Source organism: Trachypithecus francoisi, unplaced genomic scaffold, assembly GCF_009764315.1.
Source record: "Trachypithecus francoisi isolate TF-2019V2 unplaced genomic scaffold, Tfra_2.0 Lachesis_group9, whole genome shotgun sequence".
Lineage (NCBI taxonomy): Eukaryota > Metazoa > Chordata > Mammalia > Primates > Cercopithecidae > Trachypithecus > Trachypithecus francoisi.
The window spans coordinates 65,469,632-65,493,854 of NW_022681474.1; the positions used below are offsets into that span (position 1 = coordinate 65,469,632).

Below are 24,223 nucleotides of genomic sequence, written 5' to 3' on the forward strand. Positions count from 1 at the left end.
GAGCTGTACAATTGGTTTGTACCCATGAGCGATGGCCTGTAGTTCTCTGTACAAATAGTTGCGCAGTATTCTTTGCCAGGAGTGGTGGTTCATGTCTATAATACCAGCACTTTGTGAGCCAAGATCACTTGAGCTCATGAGATTGAGACCAGCCTGAGCAAGATAGTAAGGCCCTCGTCTCTACAAAAAGATTAAAAATTGGCTCTGTGTTGGCTGGGCGTGGTGGCTCAAGCCTGTAATCCCAGCACTTTGGGAGGTGGGCGGGGGGGGTGGATCAAGAGGTCAGGAGTTCGAGACCAGCCTGACCAACATAGCGAAACCACGTCTCTACTAAAAATACAAAAATTCGCCAGGCATGGTGGTGGGTGCCTATAGTCCCAGCTACTCAGGAGGCTGAGGCAGGAGAATGGCGTGAACCTGGGAGGTGGAGGTTGCAGTGAGCCAAGTCATGCCTCTGCATTCCAGCCTGGGTGACAGAGCGAAACTCTGTTTCAAAAAAAAAAAAAAGAGGCTCGATGTTGTGGTGCATACCTGTAGTCCCAGCTACTAGGGAGACTGAGGCAGGAGGACTGCTTGAGCCCAGGAGGTTGAGGCTGCAGTGAGACATTATTGTGCCAGTGGACTCTAGCTGGGTGACAGAGCAAGACCCTGTCTCAGTTAAAAAAAAAAAAAAAAAAAGGACCTTATAACTTGGCTTGCCCAGTTGGTTGGGATGACTGGCACATACTGTGGGAAGCTGCCATGTGGAAAGATATTTGGGAAAAGCTACAAGAACTCACTGCAAATCTAACTGTGTATCATGTTTCAGCACACCGGTCAGATTCAACCCCCATCCCCGACCCCTGTAACATGGAGGCTGGTACCATGGCAAAAATTAGAACCCTGGCTCCCTTGCAATTCTCTGAGCTAGCTGATTGGCACATAAATACAGTGGGCATCACAGTGTATGAGTGGAATGGTGAATAGCAAAGGGAGCAGGATTGCCCCTCTGCTATGCAGATTTAGCAGCAGCAGTAACACACTGTTCAGTTTGCTCCCACCTGTGTCCCCACTGCATCCCACATAGATCTGGACACACATATGGGACAGCCACTCCTGTGAGAGGCTTCAGATAGACTACAATGGACCTCCACCAGTAAGCTTGGGATAGAAGTACATACTAACATGGAGACACCACCACAGGATGGTTACAGGCCTTCCCTTGTAAAGGGGCAAACCAAATAGCCACCATTAAGGGCTTGGAACAACTCAGTGTAATATATGGATACTCTTGATGCATTTGTAGTGACACAGGCACACATTTTACCGGGCATGATGTCCAAGATTGGGCACTTGAAAGGGATATAGACCAGAGATTTCATTTGCCATATAATCCCCAAATGGCAAGGTTTATTGAAACAAGAAATAGCAATTTGAAGGCACACAGTGAATATTTTTGCAACCCAGAACATTGCATGGGTGGGAGAAGGTTTTGCTTCAGGCAAACCTTAATTTGACCTTAATTAGAAACCTTAATTAGGGCCGGGTAAGATGGTTTATGCCTGTAATCCCAGCACTTTGGGAGGCCGAGGCAGGCGGATAACTTGAGGTCAGGAGTTCGAGACCAGCCTGGCCAACAAGGTGAAACCCGTCTCTACTAAAAAATACAAAAATTACCCGGGCATGGTAGTGTGCGCCTGTAATCCTAGCTACTTAGGAGGCTGAGGCAGGAGAACTGCTTGAACCTGGGAGGGGGAGGTTGCAGTGAACCGAGATCATGCCACTGCACTCCAGCCTGGGAGGTAGAGGGAGACAACATCTCAAAAGAATAAAAGAAACCTTAATTTGGGCCGGGGTGGTGGTTCACATCTGCAATCCCGATGCTTTGGGAGGCCAAGGTGGGAAAATTGTTTGAGGCCAGGAATTGGAGACCAGCCTGCTGGGCAACATAGTGCAATCCTGTCTCTACCACACACACACACACACAAAATGAGAGAGAGAGTGAGCTGGCCATGGTGGTGGCACACAACTTGAGTCCCAGCTACTTATGAGGCTGAGGCAGGAGCATCACTTGAACCCGTGAGGTCTAGGCTGCAGTTAGCTATGATGGCATCACTGCAGTCCAGCTTGGGCCACAGAACAAGAACCTATTTCCAAAAAAAAAAAAAAGAAAAAGAAAAAGAAAGAAATCTTAATTTGGTTGAAATACATTCTGTGCTGGTATCATACCATGGACTCAGTACCACCACTGGGGAGGGTCTATTGACCACACTTACAAAGAAAGTCTGGGCTGGACGTGGTGGCTCATGCCTGTAATCCCAGCACTTTGGGAGGCCAAGGCAGGCAGATCGCAATGTCAAGAGATCAAGACCATCTTGGCCAACGTGGTGAAACCCTGTCTATACTAAAAACAGAAAAATTAGCTGGGCGTGGTGGTGCACACCTGTAGTCCCAGTTACTCGGAAGGCTGAGGCAGGAGAATCGCTTCAAACCGGGAGGCAGAGGTTGCAGTGAGCTGAGATCGTGCCACTGCACTCCATCCTGGGCGACAGAGTGAGACTCCATCTCAAAAAAAAAAAAAAAAGTCTGACCAGATGTGTGTCTACCAGTGCTGATAACAGGCCAACAGCAAATGTTATTTAGGACTCCCCAAGACCTTGATCCAGGGGAGGAGACACTTTTTTTTCTTTTTTTTTTTTAAGACGGAGTTTCGCTCTTGTTGTCCAGGCTGGAGTGCAATGGCGTGATCTGGCTCACGGCAACCTCCGCCTCCTGGGTTCAAGCTATTCTCCTGCCTCAGCTTCCCAAGTAGCTGGGATTGCAGGCATGTGCCACCACCCCAACTAATTCTGTATTTTTAGTAGAGATGGGGTTTCTCCATGTTAGTCAGGCTGGTCTTGAACTCCTGACCTCAGGTGGTCCGCCCGCCTTGGCATCCCAAAGTCCCGGGATTACAGGTGTTAGCCACAGCGCCGGGCAAGGGGAGGAGACACTTGAATGAGGGTTGGACTGGCAACTTACCCCAGGTTGAATAAGGCCTTTCTTTTTTTTTTTTTTTTTTTTTTTTGAGGTGGAGTCTTGCTCTGTCGCCCAGGCTGGAGTGCAGTGGCTGGATCTCAGCTCACTGCAAGCTCCGCCTCCCGGGTTCCCGCCATTCTCCTGCCTCAGCCTCCCGAGTAGCTGGGACTACAGGCGTCCGCCACCACGCCCGGCTAGTTTTTTTTTTTTTTTTGTATTTTTTAGTAGAGACGGGGTTTCACCGTGTTAGCCAGGATGGTCTCGATCTCCTGACCTCGTGATCCACCCGTCTCGGCCTCCCAAAGTGCTGGGATTACAGGCTTGAGCCACCGCGCCCGGCGAATAAGGCCTTTCTTGCCAAAGGGCAAGGGATTTCCTGGCCAGTGTAAGTGGTCTGCATTGATCCTGTTGGAGTCTGGGCCAAAATGCTCCACATGCCAATACATTGGAACAAGGCTTCTTTTAAAGAGAACCTTGGTCAGCCGTCCGACATGGTCTTTTGCTGCTCCTGTAGCCTTACACATAATACTGGCACCTTCGTCCCTTGGGCAACATGTTTGGTATGCACCCCCAGCCCATAATCCTCAGGCTGCCTGTGTCCTCACTAACAGAGATGAAACTACCACAGTCATTCTGCTTGATGGAGAAGAACTCTCTCACCAAGTATCTACTAAGCATTTGTATTTCCACTCATAGTCTTCTGTTCCTTCTGGTGCTCTGCCCTACAGAAGGAGAAATGAACCTCTTTCTAGAGTGTGCTTCTCTATCCTTTCTTTCTCCCAGTGGCTCTCCTCCTGGTTTGGCTACGGGTAAACGTGGTGACAAAGGCATTTTTAATTCTGTGCCTTATATTTGACCTATGATATCTTGTCTGTTGTATTGTTGCTGCAGTCTCTGCTTACAACTAGAAAACAAACTGAGGCAACATGTCACCCACACCATGGAAATAACTTCAGTGTCTCCCACAAGGCTCAGGGGCCATTGCAGAAGAAGTAAGTGCATCAGATTATAATAGATGCATTAGAGGGGTAGAGTGTGGGGACAAGAGTGACTTTATTTTGGCCGGGTGCGGTGGCTCACGCCTGTAATCCCAGCACTTTGGGAGGCCAAGACGGGTGGATCACGAGGTCAGGAGATCGAGACCATCCTGGCTAACACAGTGAAACCCCGTCTCTACTAAAAAAAAAAAATACAAAATATTAGCCGGGTATTGTGGCGGGTGCCTGTAGTCCCAGCTACTCGGGAGGCTGAGGCAGGAGAATGGCGTGAACCTGGGAGGCAGAACTTGCGGTGAGCCGAGATCGTGCCACTGCACTCCAGCCTGGGCAACAGAGAGAGACTCTGTCTCAAAAAAAAAAAAAAATTAGCCGGGGATGATGGCGTGCGCCTGTAGTCCTACTTACTCAGGAGCCTGAGACAGGAGAATTGCTTGAACCCGGGAGGCAGAGGTTGCAGTGAGCCGAGATTGTGCCTTTGCACTCCAGCCTGGGTGACAAGAGCGAGACTCCATCTAAAAAAAAATACAAAAAGAAAAAAAAGTGTGTGTGTATGTGTGTGTGTGTGTGTGTATATATGTGTGTGTGTGTATATACATACAAGAAAATTAGCCGAGTATGGTGGCTTGTGCCTGTAATCTCAGCTACTCGGGAGGCTGCAGCGAAACAGTTGCTTGAATCCATGAGGCGGAGGGTGCAGTGAGTGGAGATCGTGCCACTGCACTCTTAGCCTGGTGACAGAGCGAGACTCCTTCTCAAACAATAATAATAATAATAAAGGACAGAAAAGAGATAGTGAATTGTGGTAGGGATTGGTAATTTTAAATATCATAGTTAGGCAAGGTCTCTTTCAGGTGTCATATTGTGTAAATACTTGGAGGGGAGAGAAGAAGTTACAAGGAATATCTAGCAGTACAGGCAGAAGACATAGCACATGCATAGGCCCTGAAGGAAGCATGTTTGGCGTTTTTGAAAAACAACAAAGAGGCCAGCATGACTGAGGGGAGTCCTAGCTGCGGAGGTCAGAGATTTAGTAGAAATTCACAGGCCGGGCGCGGTGGCTCAAGCCTGTAATCCCAGCACTTTGGGAGGCCGAGACGGGCGGATCACGAGGTCAGGAGATCGAGACCATCCTGGCTAACACGGTGAAACCCCGTCTCTACTAAAAATACAAAAACTAGCCGGGCGAGGTGGCGGGCGCCTGTAGTCCCAGCTACTCGGGAGGCTGAGGCAGGAGAATGGCGTAAACCCGGGAGGCGGAGCTTGCAGTGAGCTGAGATCTGGCCACTGCACTCCAGTCCGGGCGACAGAGCGAGACTTCACCTCAAAAAAAAAAAAAAAAAAAAAAAAAAAAAAAAAAAAGAAATTCACAAAGCCATGTAAGGATTTCAGCTTCCTCTATGTGGAATGGGAAGCCATCAGAGGGTTTTTTTTGTTTGTTTGTTTGTTTGAGACAGAATTTCGCTCTTGTTGCCCAGGTTGGAGTGCAATGGCATGATCTCGGTTCACAGCAACCTCTGGGGTTCAAGCAATTCTCCTGCCTCAGCCTCCCGAGTAGCTGGGATTACAGATATGCACCGCCACGCCTGGCTAATTTTGTATTTTTAGTAGAGATGGGGTTTCTCCATGTTGGTCAAGCTGGTCTCCAATTCCCGACCTCAGGTGATCCACCTGCCTCGGCCTCCCAAAGTACTGGGATTACTGTACTGGCATAAGCCACCAGGCCTGGCCGCCATCAGGGGGTTTTGGGATGAGGAGTGATGAGATTTGGTTCAAGTTTTGGAGAATTGCTTTGAGGTCTGGCACAGCAGCTTGTGCCTGTAATCCAAACACTTTGGGAGGCCTGCCCAGGCAGATAGTCTGAGCCCAGGAGTTTGAGACCAGCCTGGGTAACATGATGAAACACTGTCTCTACAAAAAGTACAAAAATTAGCCAGGCTTGATGGCGCCTGCCTGTAGTCCCAGCTACTCGGGAGGCTGACATGGGAGAATCACAGGGCCCAGGAGGAGTCTGCAGTGAGCCGTAATCTCACCACTGCACTCCAGCCTGGGTGACAGAGCAAGACACTGTCTCAAAAAAAATTTTTTTTTAATTAAAAAAATTAGTTTTGGATATGGTAAACAGATGCCAGTTAGATATATAGATGAAGATTGTGGAGATATGAATCAATGGAGTTGGGGATAGAATGAGAAGGACTAGAGATATGGGAATTCTCATGATATGGATGTTATTTAAAACCATGATTGTGGTTCACGCCTGTAATCCCAGCACTTTGGGAGGCCGAGGCAGGCAGATCATGAGGTCAGGAGTTCAAGACTAGCCTGGCCAACATGGTGAAACCCTGCCTCTATTGAAAATACAATTAGTATGGCATGGTGGCACGTGCCTGTAATCCCAGTTACTCCTGAGGCTGAGGTAGGAGAATCGCTTGACTCTGGGAGGCAGAGGTTGAAGTGAGCAGAGATTGCGCCACTGCATTCCAGCCTGGGTGACTGAGCAAGACTCTGTCTCAGAAAAACAAAAACAAACAAACAAAAAAACAAAACAAAACAAAAAACCATAGTTGGACACTGGGCACAGTGGCTCACATCTGTCATCCTAGCACTTTGGGAGGCTGAGGTGGTATTACTTGAAGCTAGGAGTTCAAGACCAGTCTGGGCAACAGAGTGAGACCTTGTCTCTACAAAAAAATTAAAAACAGGCTGGGCGCGGTGGCTCACGCGTGTAATCCCAGCATTTTAGGAGGCCAAGGCGGGCAGATCACCTGAGGTCAGAAGTTCAAGACCAGCCTGGCCAACATGGTGAAACCCCGTCTCTACTAAAAATACAAAAATTAGCTGGGCCTGGTGGTGGGCGCCTGTAATCCCAGCTACTTGGGAGGCTGAGGCAGGAGAATCGCTTAAACTCAGGAGGCAGAGGTTGCAGTGAGTTGAGATCATGCCATTGCACTCCAGCCTGGGTGACAAGAGTGAAACTCTGTCTGAAAAAAAAAAGAAATTTAAAAACAAATTAGCCAGGCATAGTGGTGCACGCTACTAGTCCTAGCTATTTGGGAGGCTGAGGTGAGAGGATCACTTGGGTTCTGGAGTTTGAGGTTGTAGTGAGCTGTGATCTCACCACTGTACTTCAGCCTGAGCAAAAGACCTTGCCTCAAAAAAGAAAAAAAATAGGCCAGGCGCGGTGGCTCAAGCCTGTAATCCCAGCACTTTGGGAGGCCGAGACGGGTGGATCGCGAGGTCAGGAGATCGAGACCAACCTAGCTAACACGGCGAAACCCCGTCTCTACTAAAAAATACAAAAAACTAGCCGGGCGAGGTGGTGGGCGCCTGTAGTCCCAGCTACTTGGGAGGCTGAGGCAGGAGAATAGCGTAAACCCGGGAGGTGGAGCTTGCAGTGAGCTGAGATCCGGCCCCTGCACTCCAGCCTGGGTGACAGAGCGAGACTCCGTCTCAAAAAAATAAATAAATAAATAAATTACTTAAAATAAAAATAAAAAAAGAGGGGGTGGGTGGGGTCGGGGGCAGTGACTCATACCTGTAATCACAGAACTTTGGGAGGCCAAGGATCACCTGAGGTCAGGAGTTTGAAACCAGCCTGACCAACGTAGTGAAACCCCATCTATACTAAAAATACAAAATTAGCCAGGCGGGGTGGCACATGCCTGTAATCCCAGCTACTTGGGAGGCTGAGGCAGGAGAATTGCTTGAACCTGGGAGGTGGTGATTGCAGTGAGCCGAGATTGTGTCATTGAACTCCAGCCTGGGCAACACGAGGGAAATTTCATTGAAAAAAAGGAAAGAAAAAAGCCACAAGCTTGGGTGAGATCTCTAAGAGCAAATATAATTATAGAAGAGAAGAGACCCATAGACTAAGCTCGGGAACACTGGAACATTTGCAAATGCACGTTTTGCAGAGGCACATGCACAGAAAAAGAAAGAGATCAGTGTCTGTAAAGGGAAGGCTGGAGTAAGTATTTAGTAAAAATATAATAGGTAATTTCTGAAAGGGAAGATAAAAGTTCAGTACAACTTTGGTCACAAAGATTGGGAATCAGTTTTGTCCAGGCTGGAACTGATGTGGGGTCCACAGTAAGAGAGAAGTGCTTGTAAATGGTGGTTAATAAATAGAGTCTTGGATGCAGTGGGACCAGGGAGATGAACCTGGAAGGTTCCTCAGAGTTTAGGGCAGAGACTTGAGGTTGGTAGGAAGCAGAGCTCAGTGGAATTTGTAAAAAGTAAAATAGAGGTTCCTTTTCAACGACTTTCCTACCTGTCTAATTAGGAATAAATAATAACTTCTCTTTTTTTTTTTTTGAGACAGAGTCTCACTCTGTCGCCCAGGCTGGAGTGCAGTGGCCTGATCTCGGCTCACTGCAAGCTCCGCCTCCTGGGTTCTCACCATTCTCCTGCCTCAGCCTCCCGAGTAGCTGGGACTACATGTTTCTCTTCCTTATTTAAAAGTGTTTTTACCTTTCTCAACATTCCACAAGTTACTTACTCCTTCCTTTGTTCCCCTCTACCTATGCCTCTTTTAAAAAGTTCTAAGTTACTAGCCAATCGAAACAAATACAAAATGTGAGGTCCTGTTCCTGTCAATGGAAACCAGACACAGCAGTAAGGTAGACATGACAGGTCATAAATGACCCTGTCTCCTTTGTTTGGTGTACTCTCCGCAAAACTGCTGGCGAGTGTACTCTTTCTGCAAAAAGTAAAAATGGCCTTACTAAATAAATTAAATTTATATTCAAGTGCTATTTATTTACGGCACCAAAAGACAAACATTTCAAACAAATTGGAGAACTAAGTGGAAGACAGATTCAGGATTGCCTGAAAAGGCAGAACTATTTGTGAAATGTGTAGAGCCGAAAGGAAAGAATCACCTGCTTTAGCAAGATATTATATACATATATATATATATATTTTTTTTTTTTTTTTGAGACAGAGTTTTGCTCTTGTTGCCCAGGCAGGAGTGCAACGGTGCGATCTCAGCTCACTGCAACCTCCACCTCCCAGGTTCAAGCGATTCTCCTGCCTCAGCCTCCCAAGTAGCTGGGATTACTGGCACCCACAGGCACCCACAACCATACCCGGCTAATTTTTGTATTTTTAGTAGAGACAGGGTTTCACCATGTTGGCCAGGCTGGTCTCGAACTCCTGGTGGTCTGCCAGCCTTGGCCTCCCAAAGTGCTGAGATTATTGTGTGTGCCACCGCGCCAGGCCTGGTTGTGATATATATATTTTAAATTTTTTGCAGAGGTGGTAGGGGTGGAATGGAAGCTTAGTGGGGGATTTAGGGAGGGCAGAGACTGATGTTCGGTGAGGAGCTCTGACAAAGCAGAGCTGATTTGGTGGGAGATGAAAGCAAGTCCAAACACGCCTGAAAAAGCGAGAAGCCGCAGGTTAGAAAGGCTGCATCCTAGGGAGGTCAAAATACAGCTCGGAGAACCGGGCACAGAGGCTCACGCCTGTAATCCCAGCACTTTGGGAGGCCGAGGAGGGCGGATCCCATGAGGTCAGGAGTTTGAGACTAGCCTTGGCCAATATGTCAAAACCCCTTCTCTACTAAACATACAAAAATTAGCCAGGGGTGGTATAGCACGCCTGTAATCCCACCTACTAGGGAGGCTGAGGCAGGAGAATTGCTTGAACCCAGGGGGTGGAGGTTGCAGTGAGCGGAGATCTCGCCACTGCACTCCAACCTGGGCAACAGAACGAGACTCTGTCTCAAAACAAAACAAAACAAAACAAAACAAAAACAGCGCGATAGGCGATTACTGGTCAGTGGTCAATATAGGTCAAGGGAAGAGATGGGAGAGAACTTTCTAAGGTTGTGGGCTTTTTTTTTTTTTTTTTTCTGAGACGGAGTCTTGCTCTGTCGCCCAGGCTGGAGTGCAGTGGCGCGATCTTGGCTCACTTGCAAGCTCTGCTTCTCAGGTTCATGCCATTCTCCTGCCTCAGCCTCCTGAGTAGCTGGGACTACAGGCGCCCGCCGCCACGCCCGGCGAATTTTTTGTATTTTTAGTAGAGACAGGGTTTCACCGTGTTAGCCAGGATGGTCTCGATCTCCTGACCTCGAGATCCATCCGTCTCGGCCTCCCGAAGTGCTGGGATTACAGGCCAGGCGTGAACCACCGCGCCTGGCTTCTTCTTCTTCTTCCCTTTTTTTTTTTTTGAGACGTAGTCTCGTTGTGTCGCCCAGGCTGGAGTGCAATGGCGTGATCTCGGCTTACTGCAACCTCCGCCTCCTGGGTTCAAGCAATTCTCCTGCCTCAGCCTTCCCAGAATCTGGGATTACGGGCGCCCACCCCCACGCCTGGCTAATTTTTTGTATTTTTAGTAGAGACGGGGTTTCACCATGTTCGCCAGGCTAGTCTCTTGACCTCAAGTGATCCGTCCGCCTGGGCCTTCCAAAGTGCTGGGATTACAGGCGTGAGCCACTGCCCCCGGCCAGGTTGTGGGTTTTAATGGGACGGTCTCACTGCCTACCGTTCCCTTTTTCCGTCCGATCAGAAGTGGCCTGAGCAGTAAACTGACAGTGGCTATGCCGGGTGAGGCGCTATGGGGAAGTTTACGAGCCTGCGTGACGCCCCCTTCCGCGTCCTGGCCCCACCCCTCCTGCCTCAGCCCCTTGGCGCGTGACTTAGGCCCCGCCCCTGCTGTACGCCATCAGCTCGCGTCGTGCCGCCGGGTGTCACTCTGCCCCGCCGGCGGGGCGGTCAGCCTCCTGTCACCGCCTGTTCGGGCTATGGTCCCGTCCGGTGTTTTGTAAGTTGGCAACCTAGGCTGCTGACGCGACTCTGGTCCTGATGGCGGCGGCGGCCGCGGCAGCCCTGGCGGCGGCCGATCCCCCTCCCGCAATGCCGCAGGCGGCAGGGGCCGGAGGGCCCACAGCCCGCAGAGACTTCTACTGGCTGCGCTCCTTTCTGGCCGGAGGTGGGTCCATGCCACGAAGAGCCAGCCGCGCTCTGGGTGGCGGGGGCAGGATTGTGGGCAAGTGGGATGCAAGCGGCCTTTATGACATTCCTGGACTCTGGCTGCTTCAATGCTCAGCTAGACGTCTGCCCTGACCTGCTGTAACCTCTTTCTAGTAATCACTTGACTAATGACAGTCAGGTAATGGGGAGTGGAACCTTTGGCTCTCCGGCAAAGGCTGGGGAGGTGGAAGGTCTGAATCAGGTACCCATTTTTCAGGGCTGGATAACAGGGAAAAGAGGAGGATCCCTTACAGAGACCCTCGGGTTTTAGTGAAACATGCGGGGCACTCCTTTCTTTTATGAAAACCATGAGTGACCCAGTGTAGACTTGGATTTTGCTGTTTGCTTAAAGGAAAACAAATATTGGAGATCAGCTTTTTATTGACGACTGGAAAATTGTGCAAAACTATTTAAAGCCAAAACTGGTTCCGGTGATTCTAGTAAACTGTGCCACAGTACTTGACAAGCCCTATTATTGGTGTGACTTTGGGATCAAAAAGTTCATATTGTCTCTTAGGAATTTCCTGGGCCTTCAAGCTCCACCCTTCCTTAATTACTTCTCTGGGTTGTCATTACTTATTTAAGATTCATAAATTTAAAAATTCCACATTGAGGTTATGTGCAGTGGTACACTACTGTAGTCCCAGTTACTAGGGAAGCTGAGGCAGGAAGACTGCTTGAGCCCAGGAGATTGAGGCTCCAGTAAGCCATGATCATACCACTATACTCCAGCCTGACCTACAGAGAAAGACCCTCTCCTAAAAGAAGAAAACAAACAAACAAACAAACAAAAAAACGATAAAAATTTGTTGGGCAGAGTGGCTCATGCCTGTAATCCCAGCACTTTGGGAGACTGAGATGGGCAGATCACTTGAAGTCAGGAGTTTGAGACCAGCCCGTCCAACATGGTGAAACCCGGTCTCTACTAAAACTACAAAAATTTGTCAGGCGTGGTGGCACTCAACTACTTAGGAGACTGAGGCAGGAGAATCGCCTAAACTGGGGAGGTGGAGGTTGCAGTGAGCCGAGATCCTGCCATGCACTCCAGTCTGGACAACAGAGCCACACTCCATCTCAAAAACAAAACAAAACAAAGCAAACACTTACATGATGATTTGTAGAAAGATCCTTTCTGAAGACTGCAGCAGTATTAAGTTTTTTTTTTGGTTGTTGTTGTTTTGAGACAGAGTCTCACTCCCTCACCCAGGCTGGAGTGGAGTGGCATGATCTCGGCTCATTGTAACCTCTGCATCCTGGGTTCAAGTGATTCTCCTCACTCACCTTCCCAAGTAGCTGGGATTACAGGGGAATGCCACCAGGCCCGGCTATTTTTTTTTCTTTTTCTTTTTCTTTTTTCAGATGGAGTCTCACTCTGTCAGCCAGGCTGGAGTGCAGCGGCACGATCTCTGCTCACTGTAACCTCTGCATCAGGGTTCAAGTGATTTACCTGCTTCTGCCTTCCAAGTAGCTGGGATTAGAGGCGTGCACCACCATGCCTGGCTTATTTATTTATTTATTTATTTATTTTTGAGACGGAGTCTGGCTCTGTCGCCCAGGCTGGAGTGCGATGGCCAGATCTCAGCTCACTGCAAGTTCCGCCTCCCAGGTTCACACCATTCTCCTGCCTCCGCCTCCCAAATAGCTGGGACTACAGGCGCCCGCCTCGTCGCCCGGCTAGTTTTTTTGTATTCTGTAGTAGAGATGAGGTTTCACCGTATTAGCCAGGATGGTCTCGATCTCCTGACCTTGTGATCCGCCCGTCTCGGCCTCCCAAAGTGCTGGGATTACAGGCTTGAGCCACCGCGCCCGGCCTATTTATTTATTTTTGAGACGATGTCTCACTCTGTCACCCAGGCTGGAGTGCAATGGTGCCCTCTCAGCTCACTGCAACCTCTGCCTCCTGGGTTCAAGCGATTCTCCTGCCTCAGCCTCCCGAGTATCTAGGACCATAGGTGTGTGCCACCACACCCAGCTAATTGTGTATTTTTAGTAGAGATGGAGTTTCACCATGTTCGCCAGGATTGTCTCTATCTTTTGACTTCGTGATCCACCCGCCTTGGTCTCCCAGAGTGGTGGGATTACAGGTGTGAGCCACCGTGCCTGGCCCTAATTTTTACATTTTTAGTAGAAACAGGGTTTTACCATGTTGGCCAGGCTGGTCTCGAACTCCTGGCCTCAAGCAATCTGCTCACCTCTGCCTCCCAAAGTGCTGGGATTAAAGGCGTGAGCCACCAGTTCAGGCCTCGGAATTTAATTATTTTGTTCTTCTGCTGATAAAATGACATTTAGGCCAGGTGAGGTGTCTCACGCCTGTAATCCCAGCACTTCAGGAGGCTCAGGTGGGGAGATCACCTGAGGTCAGGAGTTCAAGACCAGCCTGGCCAACATGGCGAAACCCCATCTCTACTAAAAATTTAAAAAAAAAAGGCCAGGTGTGGTGGCATATGCCTGTAGTCCCAGCTACCTAGGAAGCTGAGGCATGAGAGTTGCTTCAACCTGGGTGGTGGAGGTTGCTGTGAGCCGAGATCGCTCCATTGCACTCCAGCCTGGGCAACAGAGCGAGACTCCCTCTCAATTAAAAAAAAAAAAAAAGAAATGACATTTATTCACATGGAAAATATTTGAGTCCCAGCTATGTGCCTTCAACTTGCTTGGTATAAATCAGAGAACAAAAGATCTATCGCTGGGTGCAGTGCTTCAGGCTTCTATTCCCAGCACTTGGGGAGGCTGAATCGGGTGGAGAGCTTGAGCTAAGGAGTTGGAGACCAGCCTGGGCAACATGGTGACACCCAGTCTGTACAAAAAATACAAAAATTAGCCGGGCATGGTGGTGCCCACCTGTTGTAGACCCAGCTACTTGGGAGACTGAGGAAGGAGAATCACTTGAACGCGGGAGGCGGAGGTTGCAGTAAGCCCAGATCGCACCACTGCACTCCAGCCTGGGCAACAGAGCCAGATTCCGTGAAAGGGGAAAAAAAAGAGCTATCATTGTTGGCTAAGTAAAATGCACTTTGACAAACATGTTGTGTAATGACCACTGCAGTCAAGATATAGAGTAGTTCCAAAATATTCCCACTTTTCTTTTTTTTTTTGAGACGTTCTCGCTTTGTTGCCTAACCTGGAGTGCAGTGGCCTGATATCACTGCAACCTCCACCTCTCATGTTCAAGTGATCTCCTGTCTCAGCTTCCAGAGTAGCTGGGACTACAGGTGGGTGCTACCACTTCTGGCAATTTTTTTTTTTTTTTTGAGAAGGAGTCTCACTCTGTTGCCCAGGCTGGAGTGCAGTGGTGCAATCTTGGCTCACTGCAACCTCCACCACCCAGGTTCAAGCGATTCTTCTGCCTCAGCCTCCCAAGTAGCTGGGACTATAGGCATTTGTCACCACACCCGGCTAATTTTTTGTATTTTTAGTAAAGACGGGGTTTCACCGTGTTAGCCAGCTGGTCTTGATCTGCTGACCTCATGATCTGCCTGCCTCGGCCTCCCAAAGTGCTGGGATTACAGGTGTGAGCCACCGTGCCTAGCCTAATTTTTGTATTTTCAGTGGAGACCGGGTTTCACCATTCTGGCCAGACTCAAATTCCTGACTTCAAGTGATCCACCTGCCTTGGCATCCCAATGTGTTAGAATTACAGGCGTGAACCACGATGCCGGGCTTTATTTCCACTTTTCTTTGACATTCCTCTCCTCCCATCTGCAACGCCTGTCAACCACTGATCTGTTTTTCTATCTCTATAGTCTTGACTTTTCCAGAAAGATATATAAATCGAGTTATACAGTATGTAGCCTTTTGAGTTTGACTTCCATCACTTACCTTAATGCATTTAAGATTCATTCACATTGTACGTATAAGTAATATATTTCCTTCTTTTCTTTTTTTTTTTTTTTTTTTTTTTGAGGCGGAGTCTCGCTCTGTCGCCCGGACTGGAGTGCAGTGGCCAGATCTCAGCTCACTGCAAGCTCCGCCTCCCGGGTTTACGCCATTCTCCTGCCTCAGCCTCCCGAGTAGCTGGAACTACAGGCGCCCGCCACTTCGCCCGGCTAGTTTTTTTTTGTATTTTTAGTAGAGATGGGGTTTCACCGTGTTAGCCAGGATGGTCTCGATCTCCTGACCTCGTGATCCGCCCGTCTTGGCCTCCCAAAGTGCTGGGATTACAGGCTTGAGCCACCGCGCCCGGCCATTCCTTCTTTTCTTTTTTTTTTTTTTGAGACAGAGTCTTGCTATGTTGTCCAGGCTAGAGTGCGGTGGCACGATCTCGGCTCACTGCAACCTCCGGCTCCCGAGTTCAAGCGATTTTACTGCCTCAACCTCCCGATTAGCTGGGACTACAGGCGCGCGCCATCATGCCCAGCTAACTTTTGTATTTTTAGTAGAGACGGGTTTCACCATGTTGGCCAGACTGGTTTCCAACTCCTGACCTCAAGTGATCTGCCCACCTCGGCGTCCCAAAGTGTTGAGATTACAGGCGTGACCCCCCACACCGATCCTCATTGTGTTTATTTTTTATTTATTGAGATGGAGTCTTAGTTTGTCACCCAGGCTGGGTGCAGTGGCACCATCTCCGCTCACTGAAATGTCCGCTTCTTGGGTTCAAGCAATTCTGCCACCTCAGACTCCAGAATAGTTGGGATTACAGGCATGTTGCTTTTCTAATTTTTGTACTGTTAGTAGAGACCAGGTTTTGCCATGATGGCCAGGCTGGTCTGGAACTGAGCTCAAGTGATCCTCCTGCCTCATCTTGCCAAAATGCTGGGATTATAGGCATTAATCACCACAACCGGCCCGGTTTTAATTAGAAACTGTCAAAGTATTTATTTATTTATTGAGACGGAGTCTTGCTCTGTTGCCCAGGCTGGAGTGCAGTGGTGCTATCTCGCCTCACTGCAAGCTTCGCCTCACTGCAAGATCCACCTCCCGAGTTTGCCATTCTCCTGCCTCGGTCTCTCAAGTAGCTGGGACTACAGGCGCCCGTCACCACTTCTGGCTAATTTTTTGTGTTTTAATTAGAAACTGTCAAAGTATTTCTAAAGTGTCTATTCCATTTTGTATCCCCACTGCCTTATTGGCACTTGATATTAAATGTGAGTATGTGTGTGTCTGTGTGTTCCTTTTTTTTTTTGGAGACGGAGTCTCACTTTGTCACCAGGCTGGAGTGCAGTGGCGCGATCTTGGCTCACTGCAACTTCTGCCTCCCAAGTTCAAGTGATTCTCCTGGCTCAGCCTCCTGAGTAGCAAGGACTGCAGGCATGTGCTACCACACCGGCTAATTTTTTGTATTTTTAGTGGAGACGGGGTTTCACCTTGTTAGCCAGGATGGTCTCAATCTCCTGACCTCGCCATCAGCCCGCCTCAACCTCCCAAAGTGCTAGGATTACAGATGTGAGGCACCATGTCTGGCCCTTCGCCTGGCTAATTTTTTTTTTTTTTTTTTTTGAGACTGAGTCTCCCTCTGTCTCCTAGGCTAGAGTGCAGTGGCGCGATCTCAGTTCACTGCAAGCTCTGCCTCCTGGGTTCACGCCATTCTCCTGCCTCAGCCTCCCGAATAGCTGGGACTACAGGCGCCCACCACCACGCCCAGCTAATTTTTTGAAGTTTTTAGTGGAGACAGGGTCTCCTGACCTCGTGATCCGCCCGTCTTGGCCTCCCAAAGTGCTGGGATTACAGGCGTGAGCCACCTTGGCCGACCTTTTTTTTTTTTTTTTTTTTTGCTCTTGTCACCCAGGCTGGAGTGCAATTGTGCGATCTTGAATCACTGCAACCTCTGCCTCCCGGGTTCAAGCGATTCTCCTGCCTCAGCCTCCCGAGTAGCGGGGACTACAGGCATTTGCCACCACGCCCAGCTAATTTTTGTATTTTTAGTAGAGATGGTGTTTCTCCATGTTGGTCAGGCTGGTTTCAAACTTCCGACCTCAGGTGATCCGCCTGTCTCGGACTCCCAAAGTGCTGGAATTACAGGTGTGGGCCACTGCGCCCAGCCTAATTTTTCTATTTTTAGTAGAGACAGGGTTTCGCCAAGTTGGCCAGGCTGGTCTTGAAATCCTTACCTCAAGTGATCCTGCCACCTAGGCCTCCCAAAGTGCTGGGATTATAGGCGTGAGCCATTGTGCCTGGGTGAATTGCTTATTACAGATTGTCTATCTAATATTTTTTGAACATGGATGACTGGTGGTAACTGAAACTGCAGAAAGTGAAATTGCAGATAAGGGGGGACTACTGTACTGTGAAAGCAAGGTAAGATACTATTAAATAGCCTGGGTGCGGTGGCTCATGCCTGTAATCCCAGTACTTTGGGAGGCCAAGGCAGGCAGATCACGAGGTCAGGAGTTCGAGAACAGCCTAGCCAACATGGTGAAACCCCGTCTCTACTAAAGGTACAAAAAAAAAAAAAAAGTCAGCTGGGCGTGGCAGCGGGTTCCTGTAATCCCACCTACTCGGGAGGCTGGGGTAGGAGAATCACTTGAACCTGGGAGGCGGAGGTTGTAGTGAACCGAGATCGTGCCATTGCACTCCAGCCTGGAAAAAAAAAAAAGATACTATTAAATAAAACTACTTATTGAATACATTCTAAACAATTTCTCTCTCTCTTTTTTTTTTTTTTGAGATGGAGTTTCATTCTTGTCACTCAGGCTGGAGTGCAGTGGTGTGATCTCGGCTCACTGTGACCTATGCCTCCTGGGTTCAAGTGATTCTCCTGCCCCAGCTTTCCAAGTATCTGGGATTATAAGCATGTGCCACCACACCCAGCTAATTTTTGTATTTTTAGGAGAGATGGGATTTCACCATGTTGGCTAGGCTGGTCTTGAACTCCTGACCTCAGGTGATCTGCCTGCCTCAGCCTCCCAAAGTGCTGGGAGTACAGGCGTGAGCCACTGCACCTGGCCTAAATAATTCATTATACAGTTAATTCGTACACAACTGAGAAGATAATATATAATATTCTGAAACCAAATGCATATTATTTTTAGTTTATCCATAATTTTGGATAGCCATGATTATGATTTACTCTTTTTTTTTGAGACGGAGTCTCACTCTATCACCCAGGCTGGAGTGCAGTGGCGCAATCTTAGCTCACTGAGAACTCTGCCTCCTGAGTTCAAGCAATTTTCTGCCTCAGTCTCCTGAGTAGCTGGGATTACAGATGCCCGCCACCACATGTGGCTAATTTTTGTATTTTTAGTAGAGACAAGGTTTCACCATTTTGGCCAGGCTGGTCTTGAACTTCTGACCTCGTGATCCACCTGCCTCAGCCTCCCAAAGTGCTGGGATTACAGGCATGAGCCACTGCACCCAGCTTTTTTTTGTTTTTTGAGATGGAGTTTTGCTCTTGTTGCCCAGGCTGGAGTGCAATGGCGTGATCTCGGCTCACCACAACCTCTGCCTCCCAGGTTCAAGTGATTATCCTGCCTCACCTTCCCAAGTAGCAGGGATTACAGGCATGCGCCACCACACCGGGCTAATTTTGTATTCTTAGTAGAGACAGGGTTTCTCCATGTTGGTTGGGCTGGTCTCGAACTCCTGACTTCAGGTGATCCGCCCGCCTCAGCCTCCCAAAGTGCTGGGATTACAGGTATGAGTCACTGCGCCTGGCCAACTATTATTTTCATTAGTTTGGATAAGAGAGCTTTGATATGGAAACATAGTAGATATAATATTTGAGTATAAATATACATTTTATTTATTTAGTTTGTGTGTGTGTTTTTTTTTTTTTTTTTTTTTGAGACGGAGTCTCTCTCTGTCGCCCAGGCTGGAGTGCAGTGGCCAGATCTCAGCTCACTGCAAGCTCCGCCTCCTGGGTTCACGCCATTCTCCTGCCTCAGCCTTCCAAGTAGCTGGGACTACAGGCGCCCGCCACCTCGCCCGGCTAGTTTTTTTTTTTGTATTTTTAGTAGAGACGGGGTTTCACCGGGTTAGCCAGGATGGTCTCGATCTCCTGACCTCGTGGTCCGCCCGTCTCGGCCTCCCAAAGTGCTGGGATTGCAGGCTTGAGCCACCGCGCCCAGCCTAGTTTGTTTTTTTAGACAGAGACCCACTCTGTCGCTCAGGCTGGAGTGCAGTGGTGCGATCTCGGCTCACTGTTACCTCTGCCTCCTGGATTCACGCAATTCTCCTGCCTTAGCCTCGCAAGTAGCTGGGATTACAGGCATGCACCACCATGCCTGGCTAATTTTTGTGTTTTTAGTAGAGATGGGGTTTCACCATGTTGGCCAGGCTGGTCTTGAACTCCAGACCTCGTGATCCGCCCACCTCGGCCTCCTAAAGTGCTGCAATTACAGGCATGAGCCACTGCTCCCAGCCACAATTTATTTTTGGATATCTCAGAATGTGAATTTTTAAAGTTAAAATTTTATTTGTGTGTGTGTATGATTTTTTTTCCTTTTTTAAAGACATAGTCTCTGTAACCCAGGCTGGAGTGCAAGGGTGTGATCTCAGCTCACTGCAACCTCCGCCTCCTGGGTTCAAGAGATTCTCCTGCCTCAGCCTCCCGAGTAGTTGGGATTACAGGCAGCCGCCACCATGCCTGGCTAATTTTTGTGTTTTTAGTAGAGATGGGGTTTCACCATGTTGGCCAGGCTGGTCTTGAACTCCAGACCTCGTGATCCGCCCACCTCGGCCTCCTAAAGTGCTGCAATTACAGGCATGAGCCACTGCTCCCAGCCACAATTTATTTTTGGATATCTCAGAATGTGAATTTTTAAAGTTAAAATTTTATTTGTGTGTGTGTATGATTTTTTTTCCTTTTTTAAAGACATAGTCTCTGTAACCCAGGCTGGAGTGCAAGGGTGTGATCTCAGCTCACTGCAACCTCCGCCTCCTGGGTTCAAGAGATTCTCCTGCCTCAGCCTCCCGAGTAGTTGGGATTACAGGCAGCCGCCACCATGCCTGGCTAATTTTTGTATTTTTAGTAGAGATGGGGTTTCACCATGTCAGCCAGGCTGGTTTCGAATTCCTGACCTCAAGTGATCCGCCTGCCTTGGCCTCCCAAATTGCTGAATTACAGGCATGAGCCACCGTGCCTGGACTTGTTTTTTAAAGACCGAGTCTTGCTCTGTTACCTAGGCTGGAGTGAAGCTGTGCAATTATAGCTCTCTGCGACTTCCAACTATGGGCTCAAGTGATCCTCCAGCCTTAGCCTCTGAGTGTTGAGGCATACCACCATGTCTCGCTAATTTTTTTTTTTTTTCTTTGAGACAGTCTCACTTTGTTGCCCAGACTGGAGTGCAGTGGTGTGATCTCGGCTCACTGCAACCTCGGCCTCCTGGGTTCAAGGGATTCTCCTGCCTTAACCTTCCAAATAGCTGGGACTACAGGTGCCTGCCACCATGTCTTGCTTATTTTTTTGTATATTTAATAGAGACGGGATTTTACCATGTTAGCCAGGCTGGTGTCGAACTCCTGAACTCAGGAGATCTGTCCGCCCCAACCTGCCAAAGTGCTGGGATTACAGGCATGAACCACTGCGCCTGGCCCATTTAAAAAAATTTTTTTTTTTTTTTTTTTGAGACGGAGTCTCGCTCTGTCACCCAAGCTGGAGTGCACTGGCCAGGTCTCAGCTCACTGCAAGCTCCGCCTCCGGGTTCACGCCATTCTCCTGCCTCAGCCTCCGAGTAGCTGGGACTACAGGCGCCCGCCACCTCGCCCGGCTAGTTTTTTGTATTTTTTAGTAGAGACGGGGTTTCACCATGTTAGCCAGGATGGTCTCGATCTCCTGACCTTGTGATCCGCCCGCCTCGGCCTCCCAAAGTGCTGGGATTACAGGCTTGAGCCACCGCGCCCGGCCTTAAAAATTTTTTTAATAGAGATGAGGTCTCACTGTGTTTCCCAGGCTGGTCTCAAACTCCTAGTCTAAAGTAATTTTTCCACCTCGACCTCCCAAAGTGCTGGGATTACAGGTGTGAGCTACTGTGCCTGGCCTATTTTTTCACCTTTTTATAAGAGGAGCCACCCATTTTATCAAGTCATTACTAGATGTACAATATTGTAGAGAAGTCTATATAGTTGATTTAGAAGCATGCCAAGCTCGAGGGGCTGGCCTGGACTCTGACCTATGCTAAAGCCCATGTATGCACTTTATTCTACTTTCATCTATACTTTTTCCCAGTGGCACATGGTAGGGTCAAAATACGTATTTGCTGAATGTATAAATGAATGACTAATTTTATGGGTAAAAGTTGGTTGTTTCAATGAAAAAATGATCCAGAAGAAGAGGAGGTTACTTCAAACAGAACCTGGCAATCGGATCAATACCTTCAAGTGTCTGTCTCCATAAAAATCTTCCAGAAGAAGAGGAGGTTACTTCAAACAGGACCTGGCAGTTGGATAAATACCTTCAAGTGTCTGTCTCCATAATCACATTTTAGCAAGATTCCCAGTGTTCCTCAGGTATTAGATGCTGATTTACACAATAAAACTTACTAAAGTAGTGTAATCATGCTCACTTATTAAGTTACAGGGAATGGGGACCAGTCATCTGCATGTCCATGCTGTAGGCAGATTTACTCATGGAGACTAAATTAGAGATTAGAGGGTTTGCTGGCTGAACAACTAATGATTTCTATCTGGAAATAAATGGTATGCAATTTCTTTCTGACCTTTTGAAAAATTTTTAGGTATTGCTGGATGCTGTGCCAAAACAACAGTTGCTCCATTGGATCGAGTAAAGGTTTTATTACAAGCTCACAATCGCCATTACAAGCATTTTGGTGAGTTAATAGATGCTAAAGATAAAAATGAATGAAAATATTGTGGAAAGTGGGCAAAAAAGGGAATTTAAGTTTGGGGATGCAAGAAGTAAAGTAGAGTTTCCTCTTTAAAGACTTTTTCCCCATTTAATTAGGAATAAATAGTAACTTCTTTTAAAAAGCAAAATTTATTCAAAGACCTGTGCTAACATTCTTAAATATCTGCTAGCCATGATAAAAAAAAAATCAATGTACTTTATATTCTTAGCTCCCACAATTTAGCGTAAATATTTGCCCTGGCATGCTTATTCTGCTCCAAGCAAGCATTAGGTCATAGCCTGTCTCTCTTCCTTATTTGAAGGTGTTTTGCAAGCATTGATCACAGCCTGTTCCTCTTCCTTATTTAAAGGTGTTTTTTGACCTTTCACAGGATTCCACACGTTAATTTCTCCTTCCTTTGTTCTCCTCTGCCTTTGCCTCTTTTAAAAAGTTCTAAATTGCTAGCCAATCAGGACAAATACAGGATGTGAGGTCCCATTCCAGCCAATGGAAACCGGACGCAACAGTAGGGTGGACAAGTCAGGTTATAAATGACCCTGTTTCTCCTTTGTTCGGTGTACTCTCATGGCAAAACTGCTGGCGAGTGTACCCTTTCTGCAAAAAATAAAAATGACCTTGGTTAGTACATTAAATATATGTTCAAGTACTGTTTCTTTACGGCACCAGGAAGCAAGCATTTCAAACGGGCAAATTTGCTCTTTGTTTTTTTCTCTATAGATTCAGGAATCTGAAAGGGGTCAAATAAAAAAAAAAAAGGAAAGGGGGCAAATTTTCCAAAGAATATTTTTCTTTTTTTTTTCTTTTCTTTTCTTTTTTTTTTTTTTGAGACGGAGTCTCGCTCTGCCACCCAGGCTGGAGTGCAGTGGCCGGATCTCAGCTCACTGCAAGCTCCGCCTCCCGGGTTCACACCATTCTCCTGCCTCAGCCTCCCGAGTAGCTGGGACTACAGGCGCCCGCCAGGTCGCCCGGCTAGTTTTTTGTATTTTTAGTAGAGACGGGGTTTCACCGTATTAGCCAGGATGGTCTCGATCTCCTGACCTCGTGATCCGCCCGTCTCAGCCTCCCAAAGTGCTGGGATTACAGGCTTGAGCCACCGCGCCCGGCTAAGAATATTTTTCTTATCCGTTATAATCCTTTCATTTGCAGTAGTGGTTATATATATTATCATTTTAGGATGCTGATATTTTCCTAGCCAAAATCTTTTTTTTTTTTTTTTTTTTTTTTTTTTTTTTTTTTTTGAGACGGAGTCTTGCTCTGTCTCCCGGGCTGGAGTGAGTGGCCGGATCTCAGCCCACTGCAAGCTCCGCCTCCCGGGTTCACGCCATTCTCCTGCCTCAGCCTCCCGAGGAGCTGGGACCACAGGCGCCGCCACCTCGCCCGGCTAATTTTTTTTTGTATTTTTAGTAGAGACGGGGTTTCACCGGGTTAGCCAGGATGGTCTCGATCTCCTGACCTTGTGATCCTCCCGTCTCGGCCTCCCAGAGTGCTGGGATTACAGGCTTGAGCCACCGCGCCCGGCCCCAAAATCTTGGAATAATTGAAGTACATGTTATGTGTTTATTGGGATTAATTAGTCACATTGTTCGCAGGCACACATAACAACTCAGTCTGATTTTTATTTATTTATTATTTATTTATTTATTTATTTATTGAGACGGAGTTTTGCTCTTGTTGCCCAGGCTGGAGTGCAATGGCTCGATCTCGGCTCACTGCAACCTCTGCCTCCCAGGTTCAAGCGATTCTCCTGCCTCAGTCTCCCTACTAGCTGGGATTATAGGCATGTGCCACCATGCCTGGCTAATTTTGTATTTTTAGTAGAGACAGGGTTTCTTCGTGTTGATCAGGCTGGTCTCTAACTCCTGACCTCAGGTGATCTGCCTGCCTTGGCCTCCCAAACTACTGGGATTACAGGCGTGACCCACTGCGCCTGGCTTCAGTCCGATTTTTTAAATGCAATAAGAGATGGGAGATGAGATTTAAAAATGTAAAACTGAAATAATTATTCCTTTTTAACACTTAATTTAAAAAAGCATTCTAGAAATCTTTGTGCAAGAAGAATCCAGTGCTTGCTTTTTTTTTTCTTCTTCTTCTTCTTCTTTTTTTTTTGGAGACGGAGTTTCGCTCTTGTGGCCCAGGCTAGAGTGCAATGGCACCATCTTGGCTCACCACAACCTCCACCTCCTGGGTTGAAGTGCTTCTCCTGCCTCAGCCTCCCAAGTAGCTGGGATTACAGGCATGCACCACCATGCCCAGCTAATTTTTGTATTTTTAGTAGAGACGGGGTTTCTCTATGTTGGTCAGACTGATCTCGAGCTCCCAACCTCAGGTGATCTGCCTGCCTCGGCCTCCCAAAGTGCTGGGATTACAGGTGTGAGCCACCGTGCCCGGCTGCTTGCTTTGTTAAAAATAAAAAAATGGGGCCGGGTGCGGTGGCTCAAGCCTGTAATCCCAGCACTTTGGGAGGCCGAGATGGGCGGATCACGAGGTCAGGAGATCGAGACCATCCTGGCTAACA

General features: G+C 48.0%; 1 protein-coding gene across 6 annotated transcripts in view; it reads left to right on the forward strand.

Annotated features, from left to right (window-relative positions):
- Window positions 1-10,360: 10,360 nt before the first annotated feature.
- Window positions 10,361-24,223, forward strand: part of SLC25A16 (solute carrier family 25 member 16) — a 52,744-nt gene continuing 38,881 nt past the window's right edge. For 2 of the 6 annotated variants that reach the window (XM_033208445.1, XM_033208446.1), the window contains exons 1-3: window positions 10,681-10,925; window positions 21,248-21,349; window positions 21,577-21,669. Coding sequence is in view for 3 of the 6 variants with exons in the window: in XM_033208451.1 (XP_033064342.1) it covers window positions 10,799-10,925; window positions 21,577-21,669 (220 nt within the window). In the remaining 3 variants the exon portion in view is untranslated. Of the gene's footprint in view, window positions 10,926-21,167; window positions 21,350-21,576; window positions 21,670-24,223 lie in introns of all 6 variants that reach the window. The other 4 variants (XM_033208443.1, XM_033208442.1, XM_033208444.1 and 1 more) reach the window with 3 other exon arrangements.